Source organism: Acinonyx jubatus, chromosome A1 (assembly GCF_027475565.1).
Source record: "Acinonyx jubatus isolate Ajub_Pintada_27869175 chromosome A1, VMU_Ajub_asm_v1.0, whole genome shotgun sequence".
Lineage (NCBI taxonomy): Eukaryota > Metazoa > Chordata > Mammalia > Carnivora > Felidae > Acinonyx > Acinonyx jubatus.
In genome coordinates, this window is record NC_069380.1 from 206,410,127 (window position 1) to 206,430,147 (window position 20,021).

Consider the following 20,021-nt stretch of genomic DNA (forward strand, 5'->3'; position numbering starts at 1 on the left):
GGTTTTTTTAAAGCTGTCCACATAACTTCTTTTATGAATATAACTCTCTTGGCAAAAAAAAAAAAAAAAAAAAAAAACAGTCAAATTCTTTGATTTATTCTAACAGGCCAATCTCAAAACAAAATAAATCTCAACGATAAGACAATTTTAACAAAAATGTAGGCAATTTAGTCTTATTTAGATTTACTTTTAAGTCTGTAATTTCAAGACTGAGAAATAAATGGATATTTCAGGAAAAAAAACTATTAACTTACGATAATTCTGTCTTTTAGAAACAGAATATAGACACACAAAAAAAATCAAAATTTAAATGTGTCAGGCTAATCTTCAAAAAAATTATTCTTCCTGGGGTGCCTGGCTGGCTCAGTCAGAAAAGCATGCAACTCGATCTCAGGGTAATGAGTTCGAGCCCCACATTGGGTATAGAGGTGACTTAAATAAATCTTTAAAAAAAAAAAGGGAATTATTCTTCCTGGCTAGTTACTAAATCCAAATCAGATATTTACCAATGAAACTGCTCTTTTGTACAGCTACCACTAACTAGAAACTGGTGCTCAAAAATTATACTGACCATTTCTCCTAAAATGCTGAAATTCTAGCTGATAGTTTTTTAAATATTTATTCTTAAAAGAGCCATTCTTAATACACTGATTCAAAGTTAATTCCAATGCAAAGATAATTCAAACAAGGTCCGAGTGTGCTCTGAGGTTAGACTGTGTGACAGTGTGAGAAATTTCACAGTGTGAATTAAGGTAGAGGAGAAACTGAAGCTCCCACACCAGATGCTCATGAGAAAGAAACTTAGAAAAGCAAATATGGGGGCGCCTGGGTGGCTCAGTCGGTTAAGCGTCCGACTTCGGCTCAAGTCATGATCTCATGGTCCGTGAGTTCGAGCCCCGCGTCGGGCTCTGTGCTGACCGCTCAGAGCCTAGAGCCTGTTTCAGATTCTGTGTCTCCCTCTCTCTCTGACCCTCCCCCCTTCATGCTCTCTCTCTGTCTCAAAAATAAATAAACGTTAAAAAAAAAAAAAGAAAAAAAGAAAAAGAAAAGCAAATATGGTGCTATTGCCCAGGTACTTCCTTCCTAAAAAGAAAAGCTTCTCTGGCCTATCACATGCTTCTGAAAATGCTGGGAAGGAATGAAGTCCTTAGCAAAATTCTGAGCAGGGTCCCAAATTTAAATGTTTACTCCAGAAGGAGGCACCAATAATAATAAGATATCAAACTATATATTTCATCACCAGATGTGCCAGTTGTCCATTTATTGCCTCTTAGGTCCAAATTCATCCTTCAGTGCCTGCTCTGCAAAAATAAATGTGGGCCCTCTAACTATTTTTCCTTTGCCCATCGGCCTGAGGTTTTGACGTAGAGGGTACTACAGAGACATTGCAGGTGGAAGAGGCTTTCCTCGCTGGGTCTAGTGTGCTGCTCCTGGTGGGCTCCAGCACCTCAGGTGGCTTCCCTAGCATCTGGCTCCCGCAGCTTGTGCAGCTGGTCTCCACCAGGCTGCTGAAGTACCTGGTGGTCAGCAACACCCAGCCCCTTCCCTCCTGCACCCCCACCCCCAACCCCAGCTATAGCAGTGAGTCCAGTTAGGTTTTGAAAAGTTCTGCTGTCACAACTTCTTTTTCTTTTTTTTTTTTTTAAAGGAAGTTTCTTTTCTTTTCTTTTCTTTTTTTTTTAATGTTTATTTATTTGAGAGATAGAACATGAGCAGGGGAGGGGCAGAGACAGAGGGAGACACAGAATCCAAAGCAGGCTCCAAGCTCTGAGCTGTCGGCACAGAGCCCAACTCGGGTCTCAAACTCAGGAACTGGGAGATCATGACCTGAGTGAATGAAGTCAGTCACCCAACGGAACTGAGCCACCCAGGCGCTCCAGCAACTTCTTTATCATTCAATGAACCAAAGCCTTATCCTCTCAAATGTCTGGATCTCAGTCCTGGAGGCATCAACTTTGAATGCTCTATCTCTACCCTAGGGGTAATAGATGCTCTTTTTATTTGCTATTCTTCTCTAGAGTACTCTTTACTTCTAGCCAATCCCTCATTTCTCCAATCCTCTGTTACAGTTAGTAATCTTTATAATAAGCTTTCCCTTTTTAAATTGCTGTGTGATTTCTACTAATCAGATGCTAATTGATATACTAAATGTCAAGTGATTGGTTAGAAACTGAGAAAAATTACTGGCTGTTTAGTCCAGTTTGTTCATATATACATTTGTATTTGTATATAAATTTGTATGTATACAAATGCATATATAAACAAACTGAACTAAACAGCCAATGTATACAATTATGTATGTGTGTAATATATATAATATATATGTATTTATACACATATATATATTTATACACATATGTGTATAAACAAACAGATCAGACTTCATAATTAGATAGTTCAGACTGCTAAAACAAAGTAGTTCATAGGGTATATCCTTGTTAACAGTACTCTCACTTTGGAGAAGTTGATTTTCTCCACTAACCATGAAAGATCGAGTACTACGTGAGATCACTTTGTTTTTTCTGGTGAATCATTCTTATTGCTCTTTACAAGTAACAATCTAAAAACCAGAGCAAAATTTAAGATGATAAGGTAGTAAAAATAGTGGCTCTATTTCTCTGGCTATGTGCTCTATGAAATTGCTCTATTTATATTTGGAGGGAAATACACAATCTCAACGATCCCACACTAACATTCACCTCATTTTAGCTGTAGAGGCAAACTTAATGTTTTCCCTCTGTGTCACTGTTCCATGTGCTCTCTTTGTCAACATTAAAATGAAAAGTTAAGCATCAAGCTCACCATTCCTGTCCCACTTCGCTCTTAATTCTGCCAGCCACAGAGTTAAAAGGACAGGATTAAGAGTCATTAGACACAGTACTAAGGAGAATTAAAGGGCTTCTTCAAGGGGTATAACATCTGCTCCTCAAATTCCTGCCTAAACAACTAAGATTCCGATCAAAGAGAAAAGAGGGAAAGCCAATCTGACAGTAAACTGGAGTCATGAGGAAGTGAATGTTCTCTCAGGGAGTAACTCTGACACCAGAGGAAGGCTTAGTGACATTGCACAATTCTTTCTGTGAAGTTATTCATGGGGCAAGTGGGAGTATAAGAGTGTAAGTGGAGGGGAATGGGAAGGTGAAGATTGAGGATCCTTTTAAGTAGTTTTTGCTCGGCTAGCAAAACAAGCTGGGACATGCAAGACAGATAAACACAGCTGTCTGGGGCTGTCACTTGGGGCTCAGGAGCCAACGTGTCCTGATGTAGTGAAAAGTGCACCGGAATGTGAGTCAGGAGGCCAGGGATCCAAGTCCTCATTCTGCTGCTAAGTAGCTATGTGATGATGAACAAGCCCTCCAGCCTCACTAGGCTCAGTCTCCCCATCTTTTGGAAAACTAATTGATGCAACTAGTTGGCAAACCATGCAGAGGTGCTCCTGAGACAGAGTTCATGTGCTCAGTTTGCTGAGTCCTGGTTTCTTCCACTGAAAAAAAAACAGGAGAGGGGCACCTGGGTGGCTCAGTCCATTGAGCGTCTGACTTCACCTCAGGTCATGATCTCACAGTTCCTGAGTTCGGGCCCCATGTGGGGCTCCCTACTGTCAGCACAAACCTGCTTCAGATTCTCTGTCCCCCTCTCTCTGCCCCTCCCCTGCTCACATGCGTGCGCTCTCTCTCTCTCTCTCTCAAAAATAAATAAACGTTTTTAAAAATTATTTAAAAAAATAAACAGGAAAAATAAGGCAGGATTAGGGTGAGGATTAAAAATACTATACTTAAAGACACCCTGACACAGTATATGAAATGAATAGTTGCCATTATTATTATTTCTTAACTTCTAAGGTCTCTTTAAGATTATCTGACAGGTATAAAATCTTGGTAGCCAACTATAATGAATACATTCGAATTGAATACATTGAGTATTTCAAATTCATTACAAGTCAAGCTAGTCACAGGTTTTAATTATCTACTAACCAAAATACTCATGAGAAATGTTCTTACATCTTTTCTGATTTCTACACCCACTCAAAAACCCAAATCTTAGGTCAAATGTGACTACTATATTCTTGGAAATGAAATTCAATAATAATTACAGAAAATACAGTTTCAGGTTTGCATGCCATCTTCCAGGTATCAATATATATTATCTAGTGCTGGGAACAGGGCAAGAAAGCAAGAGACCGAAAGCAGAACCATCAAAATTTTCCATATGAGAATATCAGAAAATACTAATTTATTCCATGCCAAAATAAATCTTCAGCTACTTCAATATTTTAGCTTTAAATTTAAGAATAGATTTCCAGAGAGGGGGAAATGTTTGATGGGCATTGAGGAGGGCACTTGTTGGGATGAGTGAGCACTGGGTATTGTGTGTAAGCAGTGAATCACGGGAATCTACCCCCAAAACCAAGAGCACACTGTATATACACTGTATGTTAGCCAAGTTGACAATAAATTATATTTAAAAAAAATAGATTTCCAATGCAAAATTAAGAATATATCACTAACCAGCTTAAACATACCAAAGGTTAGAAAGGTAGTAGTAATATTACAAAATACTTCATCTGTCAAACAAAAGTAAAGCCAGAAAAAATTCTATCCAGGACCATATATATATATACAGGGAGATGTATATACATATGTATATATATATGGAAAGAGAGACAGACAGGGAGTTTTACTAAAGTTAATCTACTATATAACTACTATAAAGTTAATATACTATATATATATATATATATATATATATATATATTTATACATATATATACAGTTTTACTAAAGTTAATCTATAACCCTTCCCTTCCATTAAAACACATATTCTTAATTAGAAATGTGATAAAATTACTCTATCACTCAATCAAGTATAGATTAATAGCTTCATGACTTTATTAGATTTCACAGTCAAATTCCATGTTAAGATAGGATAGTCAATCCAAAACAAACCAACAAACAAAAAGCCAAAGGCAATGAACCAAAATATATAAACAATATGTTTTCATGTCTTGTGAAGATCAGAGAAACATGATCAAAAATAGCCAACCAAGGGGCACCCTGCATGGCTCAGTCAGTTGGGCGTCTGACTTCAGCTCGGGTCATGATCTCATAGTCCATAAATTCAAGCCCCGCGTCAGGCTCTGTGCTGACAGCTGGGAGCCAGGAGCCTGCTTCAGATCTGTGTCTCCCTCTCCCTCTGCCCCTCCCCTGCTCACGCTCTGTCTCTCTCTGTCTCAAAAATTAAAAAAAAAAAAAAAAAAAAAAAAAAACATTAAAAAAAACTAAAAAAAAAAAAAATATATAGCCAACCGATGAGAATGACTAGCAAAAGCTCAGTCTTTGTTCTGGTTATTCCCAATAGTTTCCTTTATGACAATGTTGATGCTAAAAATAACTCAAGTCTTAATTTGAGTAGCAGAACAACCTCAAGATTTCACACTGAATAAAAAGGTGTTAAGGGAGCACATATGAGAGGGCCCAACTTTATTAGAGAGCCTCTCTGGAAAAGCAACGTTTGGGTGGAGACCTAAGCGTAAGGAGCTACATGTTTGTGAGGGCGGAGCAGGTAACAGTAGGAAAGAGCATTCTAAGCAGAAAACAAAGTACATACAGTGTCAAAATCTCTCAGCCATTCTGCTAGGGCATAATAGGGAAAGGGAAGAAATAGGCAGTGGCCAGAACACAAGGACCATTATAAACCATGCCAAGACATTTGGGTTTTAGTCAAAATGCGTCAGGAAGGTGTGACAGGGATTCAGCAGGAATAGTGGGGGAAAGAGTAAAGAGACTGATGCAGACTTCGAAGGGAGGTGTAAGCTTTAGGCGAACCCTCAGGGAAGGACTGTAAAAGAAACTGTAGAGGCAGGAGGAGTAAGGAGCATAGTACCCAGGGAATGGTGGATAGGTACAATGCATATAAGGGCTTTTTTCTCCAAATCCTGCATCAGAACTCACACTTTTCATCTGATATTACCGAATTGTTCTGTGGGGGAACAAGTTTAGTAAATGATATCCTATCTTTGCCTTCTCCCCACATTGGACAATATGGATTTTTCCTCCTTTGCCAGTCTTCGAGGTGACAAGTAGTACCTTACTAGCAGTTTAATTTTCCCTTCTTTTATCATTAGTGAAGTTGAGTATCCATTTTCATGTTTATTGGCCAGTTATATTTCTTCTGCTATTATCTGTTAATTCATTTCCTTTGACCGCATTCTATATGTCCCATTGAGTTTCCTTTTTATTTTTTTTATATCAAAAACAGACTATCTTTAAAGTAATCTTGAGAAAGAAGAACAAGATGGAAGTATCATAATCCCAGATTTCAAGATTTCAAAGCTGTAGTAATCAAAACAGTATGGTACTGGCACAAAAAAGAGACAGATCAATCAAACAGCAAAGACAGCACAAAAATAAACCCAGGATTATATGGTCAATTAATCTTTGACCGAGGAGGCAAGAATATACAATGGGTGAAAAGTCTTTTCAATAAATGGTGTTGTGAAAACTGGACAGCCATAGCCAAAAGCATGAAACTGGACCACTTTCTTAGACTATACACAAATTAACTCAAAATAGATTAAAGACCTAATGTGAAACATGAAACCATACAACTTCTAGAAAAAAATTTAGGGAGCAATCTATTGGATATCTGCCTTAGCAACATATTTATAGGTATGTCTCTTCAGGCAAGAAAAAACAAAAAGAGGGGTACCTGGGTGGCTAAGTCAGTTAAGTGTCCAACTCTTGATTTTAGCTCAGGTCACAATCTCACAGTTCATGGGACTGAGCCCCACATCAGGCTCCATGCTGACAGAATGGACCCTAGTTGGGATTCTCTCTCCCTCTCTTTTGGCCCCTCCCCCTCTTGCACACACTCTCACTCCCTCAAAATAAGTAAGTGAGCTTTTAAAAAAGAAAAAAGAGGGGCGCCTGGGTGGCGCAGTCGGTTAAGCATCCGACTTCAGCCAGGTCATGATCTCACAGTCCGGGAGTTCGAGCCCCGCGTCGGGCTCTGGGCTGATGGCTCAGAGCCTGGAGCCTGTTTCCGATTCTGTGTCTCCCTCTCTCTCTGCCCCTCCCCCGTTCATGCTCTGTCTCTCTCTGTCCCAAAAATAAATAAACATTGAAAAAAAAAAATTTTTTTTAAAAAGAAAAAAGAAAAACAAAAGGAAAAATAAACTATTGGGGCTATGCCAAAATAAAAAGCTTTTGTATAGCAAAAAAAACAGCCAACAAAACAAAGAGGCAACCTACTGAATGAGAGAAGAGATTTACAAATGACATATCCAATGAGGGGTTAATATCCAAAATATGTAAAGAATTTATATAACTCAACACCATAAAAACAAACAATCTGATTAAGGATTTCTCCAAAGAAGACATACAGATGGCCAAGAGACACATGAAATGATGCTCAACATCACTTATCATCAGGGAAATGCAAATCAAGACCACAATGAGCTATCACCTCACCCCTGTCAGAATGGGCTAACATCAAAAAACACAAGAAAATAACAAGTTTTAGGCTGTAGAGAAAAGGGAACCTTCATGCTTTGTTGGTGGAAACATAAATTGTTGCAACCACTGTGGAAAACCAGTATGGAGGTTCCTCAATAAACTAAAAATTGAAATACTATAGAATACAGTAATTTAAATACTGGGTATTTACCCAAAGAAAACAAAAACACTACTCAAAACAAAACAGAAAACAAAAACAAAATTCAAGAAGATATATACAACCCTTTGTTCACAGCATTATTTACAACAGCCAAGATATAGAACCAACCCAACTATCCAACAATAGATGAATGATTAAGAAGAGGTGGTGTCTGTCTGTCTGTCTGTCTGTGTGTTTGTATATGTATGTGTATGTGTGTATGTATTTGTGTGTGTGTATATATAAAATGGAATATTATTCAGTCATTTAAAAATTGAAATTGTGCTATTTACAATAATGTGAATAGCCATAGAGGGTATTATGCTAAAGGAAATAAGTCAGTCAGAGAAAGACAAGTACTATATGATTTCACTTATATGTGGAATGTAAAAAAACAAAACAAACAGACTCTTAAATACAGAGAACTCACAGTTGCCAGAAAGGGTATGTGAAATAGGTGAAGATTTGAACAGATCCAATTATAAAATAAATTAAGTCACAGAGATGAAAACGGTATAGCACAGGGAATATAGTCAATAACGTTACAACAACATTACATGATGACAGTGACTACACCCACCACAGTGAGCACTGAGTGATGTATAGAATTATCAAATCACTGTGTTGTACATCTGAAACTAATACAACATTGTACGTCAACCATAGTTCAATAATGAATGTTTTTTAAAAATACAGGCAATCATGGGGCGCCTGGGTGGCTCCGTCAGTTAAGCGGCCGACTTCGGCTCAGGTCATGATCTCACGGTCCGTGAGTTTGAGCCCCGCGTGGGGCTCTGTGCTGACAGCTCAGAGCCTGGAGCCTGTTTTGGATTCTGTGTCTCCCTCTCTCTGACCCTCCCCTGTTCATGCTCTGTCTCTCTCCTCTGTCTCAAAAATAAATAAACGTTAAAAAAAAAAATAAAAAAAAAAAATACAGGCAATCAGCAGCATTATTTACAATAGCCAAACTACAGAAACAGCCCAAGTGTCCACTGACAGATGAATGGATAAAGATGTGGTACATATACGAAATGGAATATTATTCAAACATTAAAAAATAGAATGAAATCTTGCCATTTGAAACAAGATGGAAGGAGCTTGAGAGTATAATGCTAAGTGAAATAAGCCAGTCAGAGAAATACAAATACCACATGATTTCACTCATATGTGGAATTTAAGAAACAAACAAAGAAAAATAAAGAGACAAACCAAAAAAGTCTTTAACTATAGAAAACAAATGGTTACCAGAAGTAAGGTGGGTGGGGGGATGGGTGAAATAGGTGAAAGGGATTAATAGCACACTTATCTTGATGAGCACCAACATACGGAACTGTTGAATCACTATATTATACATATGATATCGTATATTTCATTTATAGCTAAGACTAATGTAACACTGTATACTAACTATCCTGGGATTAAATTTTTTAAAAATACAGGCAATTTTTGCTTTGCATAATTCTGATATGCATGAATTTCAGTTACCACAGTTTAGAAAACTACAAATTTCAGTTATTCTCAGGCCACATCAGTTTTAAAGAATTAGAAATTCTAAAGGTGCATTTAACATTTTTTTAAGTTTTTATTTAAATTCCAGCTAGCTAACGTACACGTAACATTAGTTTCAAGTGTGATTCAACAATTCCATACAACACCCAGTGCTCATCACAAATATACTCCTTAATCCTCATCACCTATTTAACCCATCCCTCCACCCACCTCTGCTCTGGCAACCATCAGTTTGTTCTCTGTAGTTAAAGTCTGTTTCTTGATTTGTTCCTCTCTCTCTCTCTCTCTTTTTTCCCCTTCAGCATTTAACATTTTAACAAGCCCTTCAGATGGTTCTGAACTTTGGTAAGTTATACGTAATATGCTATACAGCACTTAGAAAGAATATAGTAAAATGCATGATAGTGAAATTAAAAATCTCCAAGCAATATTGTGAATTGAAAAACAAAAACAAATTATGGAATAACAACCATCTGATATCACTTATGAAAACAAATATAGTATATACTCTTTTGATGGGTATGTTTGTTGATGACTACAATTTAAAAAACCTTAAAGAATAAGCACCATAATGAAAACTGTGAGAAACCCTGGGAAAGAGATTTTTAAAAAGATAATCAAAGAAGAACTTAAGTTTTATCTGTAATGTTTTAATTTCTTCATAAGAACATAACTTAATGTATTAATTTAAATGTTTTAGGAGGATCTGGGTGGCTCAGTCAGTTAAGCATCTGACTTTTGATTTCAGCTCAGGTCATGATCTTGGGAGTCATGAGACTGAGTCCCATGTAGGGCTCCTCACTGGGTATGGAGCCTGCTTAAGATTCTTTCTCTCTCTCTCCCTCTCTCTTCCCCCCCCCCCCACCTTTCCCCCATCTGCCAACAATCCTCTGCTCACAGTCCCTCTCTCAAAAGAAGAGAAAATGTTTTAAAAAGAAAAGAAAGAATATCCATTTTTAAATGGGCAGAAGATAAGGAATTCTTAGTATTTTACTTCATCCATATTTTTTTGCATAGAGGATACACCTGAAGGATCTGTCAGCCCAAGGATTCTAACTCTTGAGCTTACATACATAATTACTGATAATCTGTGAAGAAATAAAGAAAGCAAAAGGTGCCGAGCAGACTGGATTAGAGAAAATGCAGTACTGATGATTTTCACTAAATGGCACAAAGAAACACTTTAGAAACTAGAGATCCACAAATCTAATATTGCGGCTGGCTGGGTGAACGTCCAAAACAAATTATTAAACATACTTCAAATTACCAAAATGGAAGATGCATCAAAGAGAGGTTGAATAACAAAAAAAGAAAAGCATTTTGAAAAATTTTATTTTTATCCTGGTAGATCAAGAAAACATTTTACTTCAAAGTATTTTTAAGGTGTCCCAGGGAAATGAGACCAAGTTCAAGAATACTAAGAAATTCAGGGGCGCCTGGGTAGCTCAGTCGGTTAAGTATCTGACTCTTGGTTTCGGTTCAGATCATGATCTCACGGTTCGTGAGATGGAGCTCTGCATCAGACTCTGCACTGACAGTGCAGGGCCTGTTTAGGATTCTCTCTCTTTAGTTCCCCCTACCCCACCCCTGCTCTCTCTCTCAAAATAAATAAAATAAAATATTAAAAAAAAAAACAAACAAGGGGCACCTGGGTGGCTCAGTGGGCTAAGCATCTGACTTCGGCTCAGCTCATGATCTCACAGTTCCTAAGTTCAAGCCCTGCGTCAGGCTCTGTGCTGAGAGCTCAGAGCCTGGAGCCTGCTTTGTATTCTCTGTCTCCCACTCTCTCTGCCCCTCCCTCTCTCTCTCTCTCTCTCTCTCTCTCTCTCTCTCTCAAAAATAAATAAACATTGAAAAAAATTTTAAAAAACAAAAAAAGAATACTAAAAAATTCATCAGAGATGCCCAAAATTCAAAACACTTTATCTCAGTCTCACTCCTAGCCTTAGGACTTCTGCCTCCTATCCTGAATGGCTATGGGGGTCTTTGTGTGAATGCCTGTTTGGCAGCCACTTACTCACCATGGTGAATAGATGGTCTAAAAGTGGTACAATATGCTTTTTATACCTTCAAGACAATCAACAAACTCCTTAAAGTTTTCTTCGCAGACAATATAAGAACAACGTAGATGAGTAACACAGGGTATGGAAAAATTTGGCTGAGTAACCAATGTATATAGATTCTCATAGGCATGAGCAATTTAATCTAAAGGGTTGTCTCACGATAACATAAAAACAAAGGCTTCTAATGGCATACCAAGTCTGACTCTGCCATATTCAACCAGCATCGACTGAATGACAACTTACTGCACATTTATCACGTCTGCAATTGGCAAAAAAAAAAAAAACAACAACAGTTTGATCATTAATATGTCAGATGTCAGAATCTAAAACTGGAACAATTAGCTAACAAAATACAGAGAATAAAATTGAATGCCAAAAAAGTAAACACCTCTACTGCACTGCACTTTTTTACTTAAAATTCTAATGTATATTTAATTTAATGTTATATAATATATAGACACACATGAACACACGGACAAATTTAGCAAATATCATTTGCAGCAGGTAAGGCCTAAAATACTTACTGGCCCTTTACAGAAAAATTTTGCCAACTCCTGGTCTTGACCAGTAAGTCTTTTCTCAAAAAGATGTTCTATCTTTGATTTTGAGTATAAAAGTCAAAGACATTAGGTAAACAGTCTGTAATGTTAAATTTAAATTGGAGCAGGTGGGCCAGGATACTCCCTGAGGCAGGCAGCAGGCAGCGAGGGTCCAGAGGACATGAACAGTGTCTAGCATGAGCTAAGAGTGGCTGGCTTCACCTCTGAGGTATTCATCCCCAAGACCCATAATTCCAGTCTAAACCATGGGGAAAAAAAAAAAAAAGCATAAAAAAACAAATCAAGAAACACTCTAGAAAATACCTAACCAGAACCCCTCAAAACTATCAAGGTCATGAAAAATAAGGAAAGACTGAGAAATCATTATAAACCAGAGAAGACTGAAGAGATAGGAAGAATAAATGTAATGTGTATTTTGAAAGGCATATTAGTGGAAAAAACAGTGAAATCCAAATATAATTTGGGTTTTGGTTAATATTAATGTACCAACATTGGTTTACTTGTCATAAATATACCATGGTAATGTAAGACATTAACAACAGAAGAAACTGAGTTAGGGGTATACCTGAACTGTGGACTATTTTTGCAGCTTTTCTATGAATTAAATATATTCTGAAGTTAAACTTTACTAAAATTTGAAATGGCAATATCAATATGATCTTGTCACTTAAACATGGACACACACACACACACACACACACACCTGTATTTTCCACCTCTTTCCACTGAAAAGGTCAAAAAGGAATGATACCCCACTACTAATGAGCAGGTATAACATTCAGATTTGGTCTCTAAATACCATTCCCACTAAAAAAAAAAAAAAAAAAAGTCTCCCAGGGAAATGCTGACTCTAGGACTTAGAAAGGAAGTACCAGGAAGCTTGCATCATGTTATGCCAGAAAATAAGTAAGCTTTTAAAGTCTAATGAATACATGTAAAACTACATAGCAATCAGGGACTCCCCTGGCCAAATCTGGGACAATTTAAGCATCAGAAAAGAATAATGACTGCAATTGACTGGAACACATGAACATTTTTAAATCATAAATACTGACACTCAAAAAGGAAAAAGAAAAAAGAAAAAAAATCACCACCAATAACAGCAACAACTCATTTATCACCACCAACCCCTGAACTGAAAATGGGTAATTAAAGAAATAACCAAGTATTTATCCTGCCTTTACAGTAGGAACTATATTTTAGGGTGATCAAATAACATCAGTTAATAAGGAAAAGATCTTTGGCACAAAAACAGACACTCAGAACAGAATAGAGAACCCAGAACTGGACCCACAAATGTATAGCCAACTAATCTTTGAGTATCCAATGGAATAAAGACAGTCTCTTCAGCAAGTGGTGCTGGGAAAACTGGACAGCAACATGCAGAAGAATGAACCTGGACCACTTTCTGACACCAGACACAAAAATAAACTCAAAATGGATGAAAAGCCTAAATGTAAGACAGGAAGCCATCAAAATCCTCGAGGAGGAAGCTGGCAAAAACCTCTTTGACCTTGGCCACAGCAACTTCTTACTCAACACGTCTCCAGAGGCAAGGGAAACAAAAGCAAAAATGAACTATTGGGACTTCATCGAAATAAAAGGCTTCTGCACAGCAAACGAAACAGCAAAACCAAAAGGCAACCAATGGAATTGGAGAAGATATTTGCAAACGACATATCAGATAAAGGATTAGTATCCAAAATCTATACAGCAATTATCAAACTCAACACCCAAAAAACAAAGAATCCAGTGAAGAAATGGCAGAAAACATGAATAGACACTTCTCCAAAGAAGACATCCAGATGGCCAACCGACACATGAAAAAAATGCTCAACATCAGTCATCAACAGGGAAATACAAATTAAAACTACAATAAGATATCACCTCACACCTGTCAGAATGGCTAACATTAACAACTCTGGCAACAACAGATGTTGGCAAGGATGCAGAGAAAGAGGATCTCTTTTGCACTGCCAGTGGGAATGCAAACTGGTGCAGCCACTCTGGAAAACAGTATGGAGGTTCCTCAAAAGTGAAAAATAGAACTACCCTACAACCCAGCAACTGCCCTACTAGGTATTTATCCAAGGGATACAAGTGTGCTGTTTCAAAGGGGCACATGCACCCCAACGTTTATAGCCTATCGACAATAGCCAAAGTATGGAGAGAGCCCAAATGTCCACGGACAGATGAATGGATAGATGTGGTATTTTTATACAATGGAATATTACTCAGCAATCAAAAAGAATGAAGTCTTGCCATTTGCAGCTACATGGATGGAACTGGATGGTTTTACGCTAAGCAAAATTAGAGAAAGACAAATATATGACTTCACTCATATGAAGAATTTAAGAGACAAAACAGATGAACACAAAGGAAACAAAAATAATATAAAAACAGGAGGGGGACAAAATGTAAAAGACTCTTAAATATAGAGAACAAACGGAGGGTTGCTGGAGGGATTATGGGAGGGGGGATGGGCTAGGTGGAAGACATTTGTTGGGATGAGCACTGGGTGTGGTACACAGGGGATGAATCACTGGAATCTACTCCTGAAATCACTGTTGCACTATATGCTAACTAATTTGTAAATTTAAAAATTAATTAATTAATATTTAAAAGTTTTTTTAATATTAAAAATTAAAATTTTTTTAAATTTTTAAAAATTAAAAATTACTTGTGGACACTCTTTTAGAAGAGTGTCCACAAATAAATGTAGATGAAATAATGGAATTTAGAAAATCACCAACTTACAACCCTCAATGACATAACTGATTCAGGTACAAATAAGCAATGGATGCTAAACTTATTAAGTGAAGGGATGAGGAGAGTGCAGATATTTCCATGCTACCAAGTATCTCCCCACAAAGTCCTTGCCTATCTCAAGTATATAATACTAACTTCACAATGGAGGAATCAAATGTCACCAACTTAATCCAGGAATTAATCTTAACTGCTAGTCACAAATAGCAGCAACAACTAGACAATACATGCCACTTGATGTGATACAATGTAGATTACAACCGAGCCTTTGGCCCTTCTATCGGAAATACCGGAGACAAAGAAATAAATTAAATGATACCATAACGAAACAATTAGAAAATTCAGGGAGGAAGAACCTTATAGAGGACAACTGGACCTGTTTAATAAAGTCATGGGAAAGAAAATGGTTTGGAAAGAGACACTGTTCTAGATTAAAAGATATGTCAGAGACGGACAAAAGAAATGGGATATGTATTACTTGATTGGATCCATGTTTGACAAGCCAGCATTACGACACGTATGAGGATAAACTGGGGAAATTTAAATATGGAATGATTATTAGAAATATTAAGTTCTAAAGAATTTTGTTAGAATAATTGGAGCTGTATTTATATAGGGAAATGTCTATATTTTTTAAAGATTCATGAGGAATTATGTCAAAGTGAAAGCTATGTATGTCTTTACTTTTAAATACTTCAAAGATTACAAAAATGAGATGAAGCAAAGAGAGAAAAATGTAACCGTTAAATCTAGGTAGAAAATGGCTATTTCACTAATCTCTCTACTTTCCTCCATGTTTGAAATTTTTCACAGTAAAAAGTAAATTACAGATGGATATATAAAGAGATAATAAAATACACGTTAAGTAATATACATATTGTCATAAAAAGTAGAGTCACATTACTTAGAGATTAGGGACAAATAATAGCAAAGTTAAACCATCCTCATGATTTAAAATAGGAACATTCACAAAATGTTTGCAGTACTAGAGTTTATGTTAATCTTGTATGGATTGTCAAGAATTCTGTTTATTCCCATCTACCCTTTGATAGTTCACTATGACATGTAGGATGTAATAATTTAATTATGGAAGAGAAAATAAGCTTTTTCTTGGGCTTTTCTGCATTTTCAATTACAACAGTGTAGCAGATGACACAGTTTAGTAATAGAGTAGTGGCTTGAGACTCATAAGGCACGATTCTATTCAGAGCTGATCATTAATGGAGAACTGGATAATCCCGAACAAGTGAATTTATACTTGTAAAAGCAAAGGGGAGGGGCGCATGGGTGGCTCAGCCGGTTAAGCATCTGACTCTTGATTACAGCTCAGGGCATGATCTCACAGTTCGTGAGGCTGTCAGAGCAGAGCCTGCTTGGGGTTCTCTCCTGTCCCTCTGTCTCTCTCTTAAAATAAACAAATAAATATTAAAAAAGAAAAAAGCAGAAGGGGAACACAATCCCTATACAAACCAAGAGAATACCATATAGGAATAAGGGTTATAACATTGTATTTTTAAAAAGTCATCATACTGGGGCGCTGGGTGGCTCACTCAGTCGAGCGTCCGACTTCAGCTCGGATCGTGAGCTCACAGTCAGTGAGTTAGAGCCCCACGTTCAGCTCTGTGCTGACAGCTCAGAGCCTGGAGCCTGCTTCAGACTGTGTCTCCCTCCCTCTCTGCCCATCCCCCACTCACACTCTGTCTCTCTCTCTCTCTCTCAAAACTGAATGTTAAAAAAAAAATTTTTTTTAAAGTCATCATACTAACTCAAGATACCAAATTAACTATTTTAAATAATGAGAGCTTTATTAAATACAGCCATCACTGGGAATATCCTGTTTTTAAAATTTTTTTTTCCGGGGCATCTGGGTGGCTCAGTCGGTTAAGCATCTGACTTTGGCTCAGGTCATGATCTCACAGTTCTTGAGTTTGAGCCCCGCATCGGGCTCTGTGCTGACAGCTCAGAGCCTGCATCAGATTCTGTGTCTCCCTCTCTCTCTGCCCCTCCCCAGCTTGGACTCTGTCTCTCTCTCTCTCTCTCTCTCAAAAATAAATAAACACTAAAAAAAAAAAATTTTTCCAACTAAATCCTTTCCAACTAATCAGAGATCTATGTTCACTTAGGGAACCCTCAAATCTTTACTGAAGATAGCTTAAGAGTTATGACTTCAAAATTTACAAATCAGTATGATCTATACAAAACTGGCCAGAGCCACGTTTAGATACAAACTCCATTCATGCAAGAGTAGAAAATTGGGCCTCTATTAATTTCATCTAATTCACATATCTTGAATGTATTTACATTTAGTCAATAAGAGCTCATTTCCAACATACATTATGCAAGTTAACAAGATATCAGTTTCACCAATAAAAATCTATTTTTGATATCCAATATACTAACAGATCAGATGTGGTCAAAAACAGAAAAAAAGAGGGTAGCTGTGGTAACAACATGTAAAGCCCTTTCTGATATAATGCTAGCTGGCCATACCTACACAATGGAGCACTGACTACCACCTGGTTATTGGCTTAACATACATCATACACATATATGTAACATTTCATGGTATTTACTGGAGTATTAAAATAAACTAGGAAAGGTAATAATCTCTAAATACAAATATTTTTTACAAAACAACAAAAGACTGAAAATGTCTTTAAAGTTTTCATGGTTTAATGAAACTAAAGGAGAGAAACTCAAGGTACATTTTTCTTTCATTTGAATAATGAAGGTAAATACAGTCATATAAACAGTGTATTTTCCTACAAAGCATTATAGATGGAATTACTCTGTCTGCAAATATGAAGGCATTAAGTTGTGCAATACATACCATTCACAGGGCTGAAGGGATCGAAATGCCTTAAAAGAGGCATCCATTCCAGCAAAATCCCAAAACTTAACATCATAGTCATATCCTCCAGTCACCAAACGTGCACCTGAGGGATCCAGACCCAAAGCAGAAACCTGTAAAAAAAAATAATAATAATTAACTGGAGAAAAGCTACTTATATTCTATAATAACCTGCATTTCCTTTCTCTAACCTTACCTCTTATAGGTATTGGAAGTACAGACCACAAGCTGTTGTTACTTCTAAAAAGCGGAACTGGATAGCATCTTCTATATTATTTGACTTTGTTACTATTATGAATATTATTTCTTTTGAAATAAAATAATATTTTACCTTAATGTAATTGCCAGCTTTGTCCCAATTTATCTACCAAACCCCATAAATAATTCAGCTTTTTTAATAAAAAAGATTTTAAGGAAACCTTTTGAAATATTTTAACTACCACTAACTAAATACCACATGAATCTAAAATTACCAAAATGAGAAAATGCCAATGGGAATGTTAAGAAATCTATTTAATCAAGTAGGACAAAGTAGAAATTATTTTCTTCTGTATATGGCTAACTGACTCAATATGATCACCTTAAACAATTATTTTTAAAGCTGAATTTATAAGTGACTAACTACATTATAATAGCACTTTTATATTGGTTCCAAAAGATAACTGCCTTCCCCATGAACTTTCGTAGGTCCAATGCACATGTGAGTGTCCAACTGATAACCTAATATTCTTAAGAAGGAAGTCCCTGAATCTACTTCCCTCTCAGAAGGAAAAAAAAAAAAAAATGCATTAGAAATAATTAATGTGTAAAACAAAACAAAAAACAGAACAAAAGAATTAATATGTGGAATGAAAACAACAAAAAAAGAAATAATGTGATTACTGTATATATGAGAGAGTAAAAGGATCAAAGTTTCATATAAAGGAAGCAACTATAAATCAGTTCTCCTAATACCCTTGGAATGTTATTAAATGTAACAGAATTACTACAATTAAAACCATATAGTTACAAAATAATTTATACTCACTTCAATCACCACCTATAAACACTGATTTCAGAAGATAAGGGAATTATACATGAACATAATTAATAAATTACACATTTAAATTAGATACGTACCACTTTAAATGTGTCAAAGAAAGCGTACAAATGAGAACTAAGTCATTTTTTATGTCTGAACAATTATGTATCTTAAAACCTACAACAACAAAAACCAAAAATAAACAGTAGCTTTCGAAGTCTAAGCAGTGACTCCTGCTACTACCAACCACAAACTTACTTGCCCCCATGCCCATTCTATCTTTCCACCCTCCTATTACAATTAAAAGGGTGCCTTCTTCCTGATACGACTGACCACACCAGTGTTCATCCCATTACAGTACAATTCGAAACTGCAAATTCATTTGTGGCTTGTCTCTTCCCTGCCTGTCCTCCCCGCAAGGGTGGAAGCTCCTCCTCCTTGCTGCAATCGTCAGTGTGGAGCAGCAGGGGCAAAGGCCTGCAGTCAGGGTGGGAGAACTAACGACTGGCTGACTGGCTGCAGGCATCCTTGGTTGAGTCCTCCTGGGGAAGCGGAAAGGCCTGTGGGGAGCCAGCAGCCTCCAAATTCCAGGGAGTTGTTTGGAGTTCAGTGCAAGCTGGGAAGAATGTGCTCAAAAGGAAACCTGGAAAGAAGCAGCTCTTCCCCTAAAAAGTGTTCTTTGTCCTGGCTGTGAATTCTTTCATTAAGAAAGAGAAATTAACAGTATGTCACTATATTAATGAAAGGAGAGGTAGATGTTGACTCATGACTTTGACCCAAATTAGCATACGGCCTTTAAAAAAGTTGGAACTGGATTTCTGGGGTTTAAAGGAACACAGCTAAGAAATGATTTGGAATATCTGGTAGGAAACAAAGGAAACCATCTCTAGGTCCTGTTAAGGAATGGAAAGGTGGGTATATTGGTGGGAGACACTAGAAACGTAAAGTACAGGAAACAAAGACTGGCCTAATGTAGAGAACTGGTAAGGCTCAGAAGTAAATATACGGGATTCCTCTTAGTATCCTCTATTCTTCTGTGAATGTGTAAATATTTTACAATAACTAGCTGAAAAAACCAACCAGGCAAAAGGGTCACCTTGCTAATCTCCGACATATATAAGATGAAATAAATGCAGGGCAAAGGCAGGACTGCAAAAAGATCAGGTACCCTAACAGTACAATTAGAAGCTCTGACTTTTAACGTGTAAAACAAGTTGGCAGTATATTTCTATTTCTTTTTCAAAGATAAAATTCTACTAAAAAATATAAATATTTAACTAAAACATGCGTGAAACCCATGAGCTCATTCAGTAAAAAATCTCTCAAGTGACAGGGAAGCTTCTGTTTAAGTACTAATAGTCTGTAATTCCTTTCCTAATTTGCTTAAAAACATGAAAATTAGTAAAATTCCATCATAATTTCATAATAAAAATACCAAAAGTCTGATTTCATATAAAGTAGATATAATATCACAAATTAGATGGAAATGGTTTCTTAAAGCAGCAGTTCTCAGAAACTTTGGTTTTAAGACACTTTACACTATTTAAATCTTTTGAGGACCCCAAAAAGCATTTGTTTATGTGAGTTATGTGTTTCAA

The 20,021-nt window shown here is 36.8% G+C and overlaps 1 protein-coding gene across 1 annotated transcript in view; it reads right to left on the reverse strand.

The window, feature by feature from the left end:
- WDR70 (WD repeat domain 70) overlaps positions 1-20,021 on the reverse strand; it is a 294,191-nt gene that overhangs the window by 218,523 nt on the left and 55,647 nt on the right. Inside the window, exon 7 of the mRNA XM_015067612.3 lies at positions 17,382-17,515. Coding sequence (XP_014923098.3) covers positions 17,382-17,515 — 134 coding nt within the window. The remainder of the gene's footprint in view (positions 1-17,381; positions 17,516-20,021) is intronic.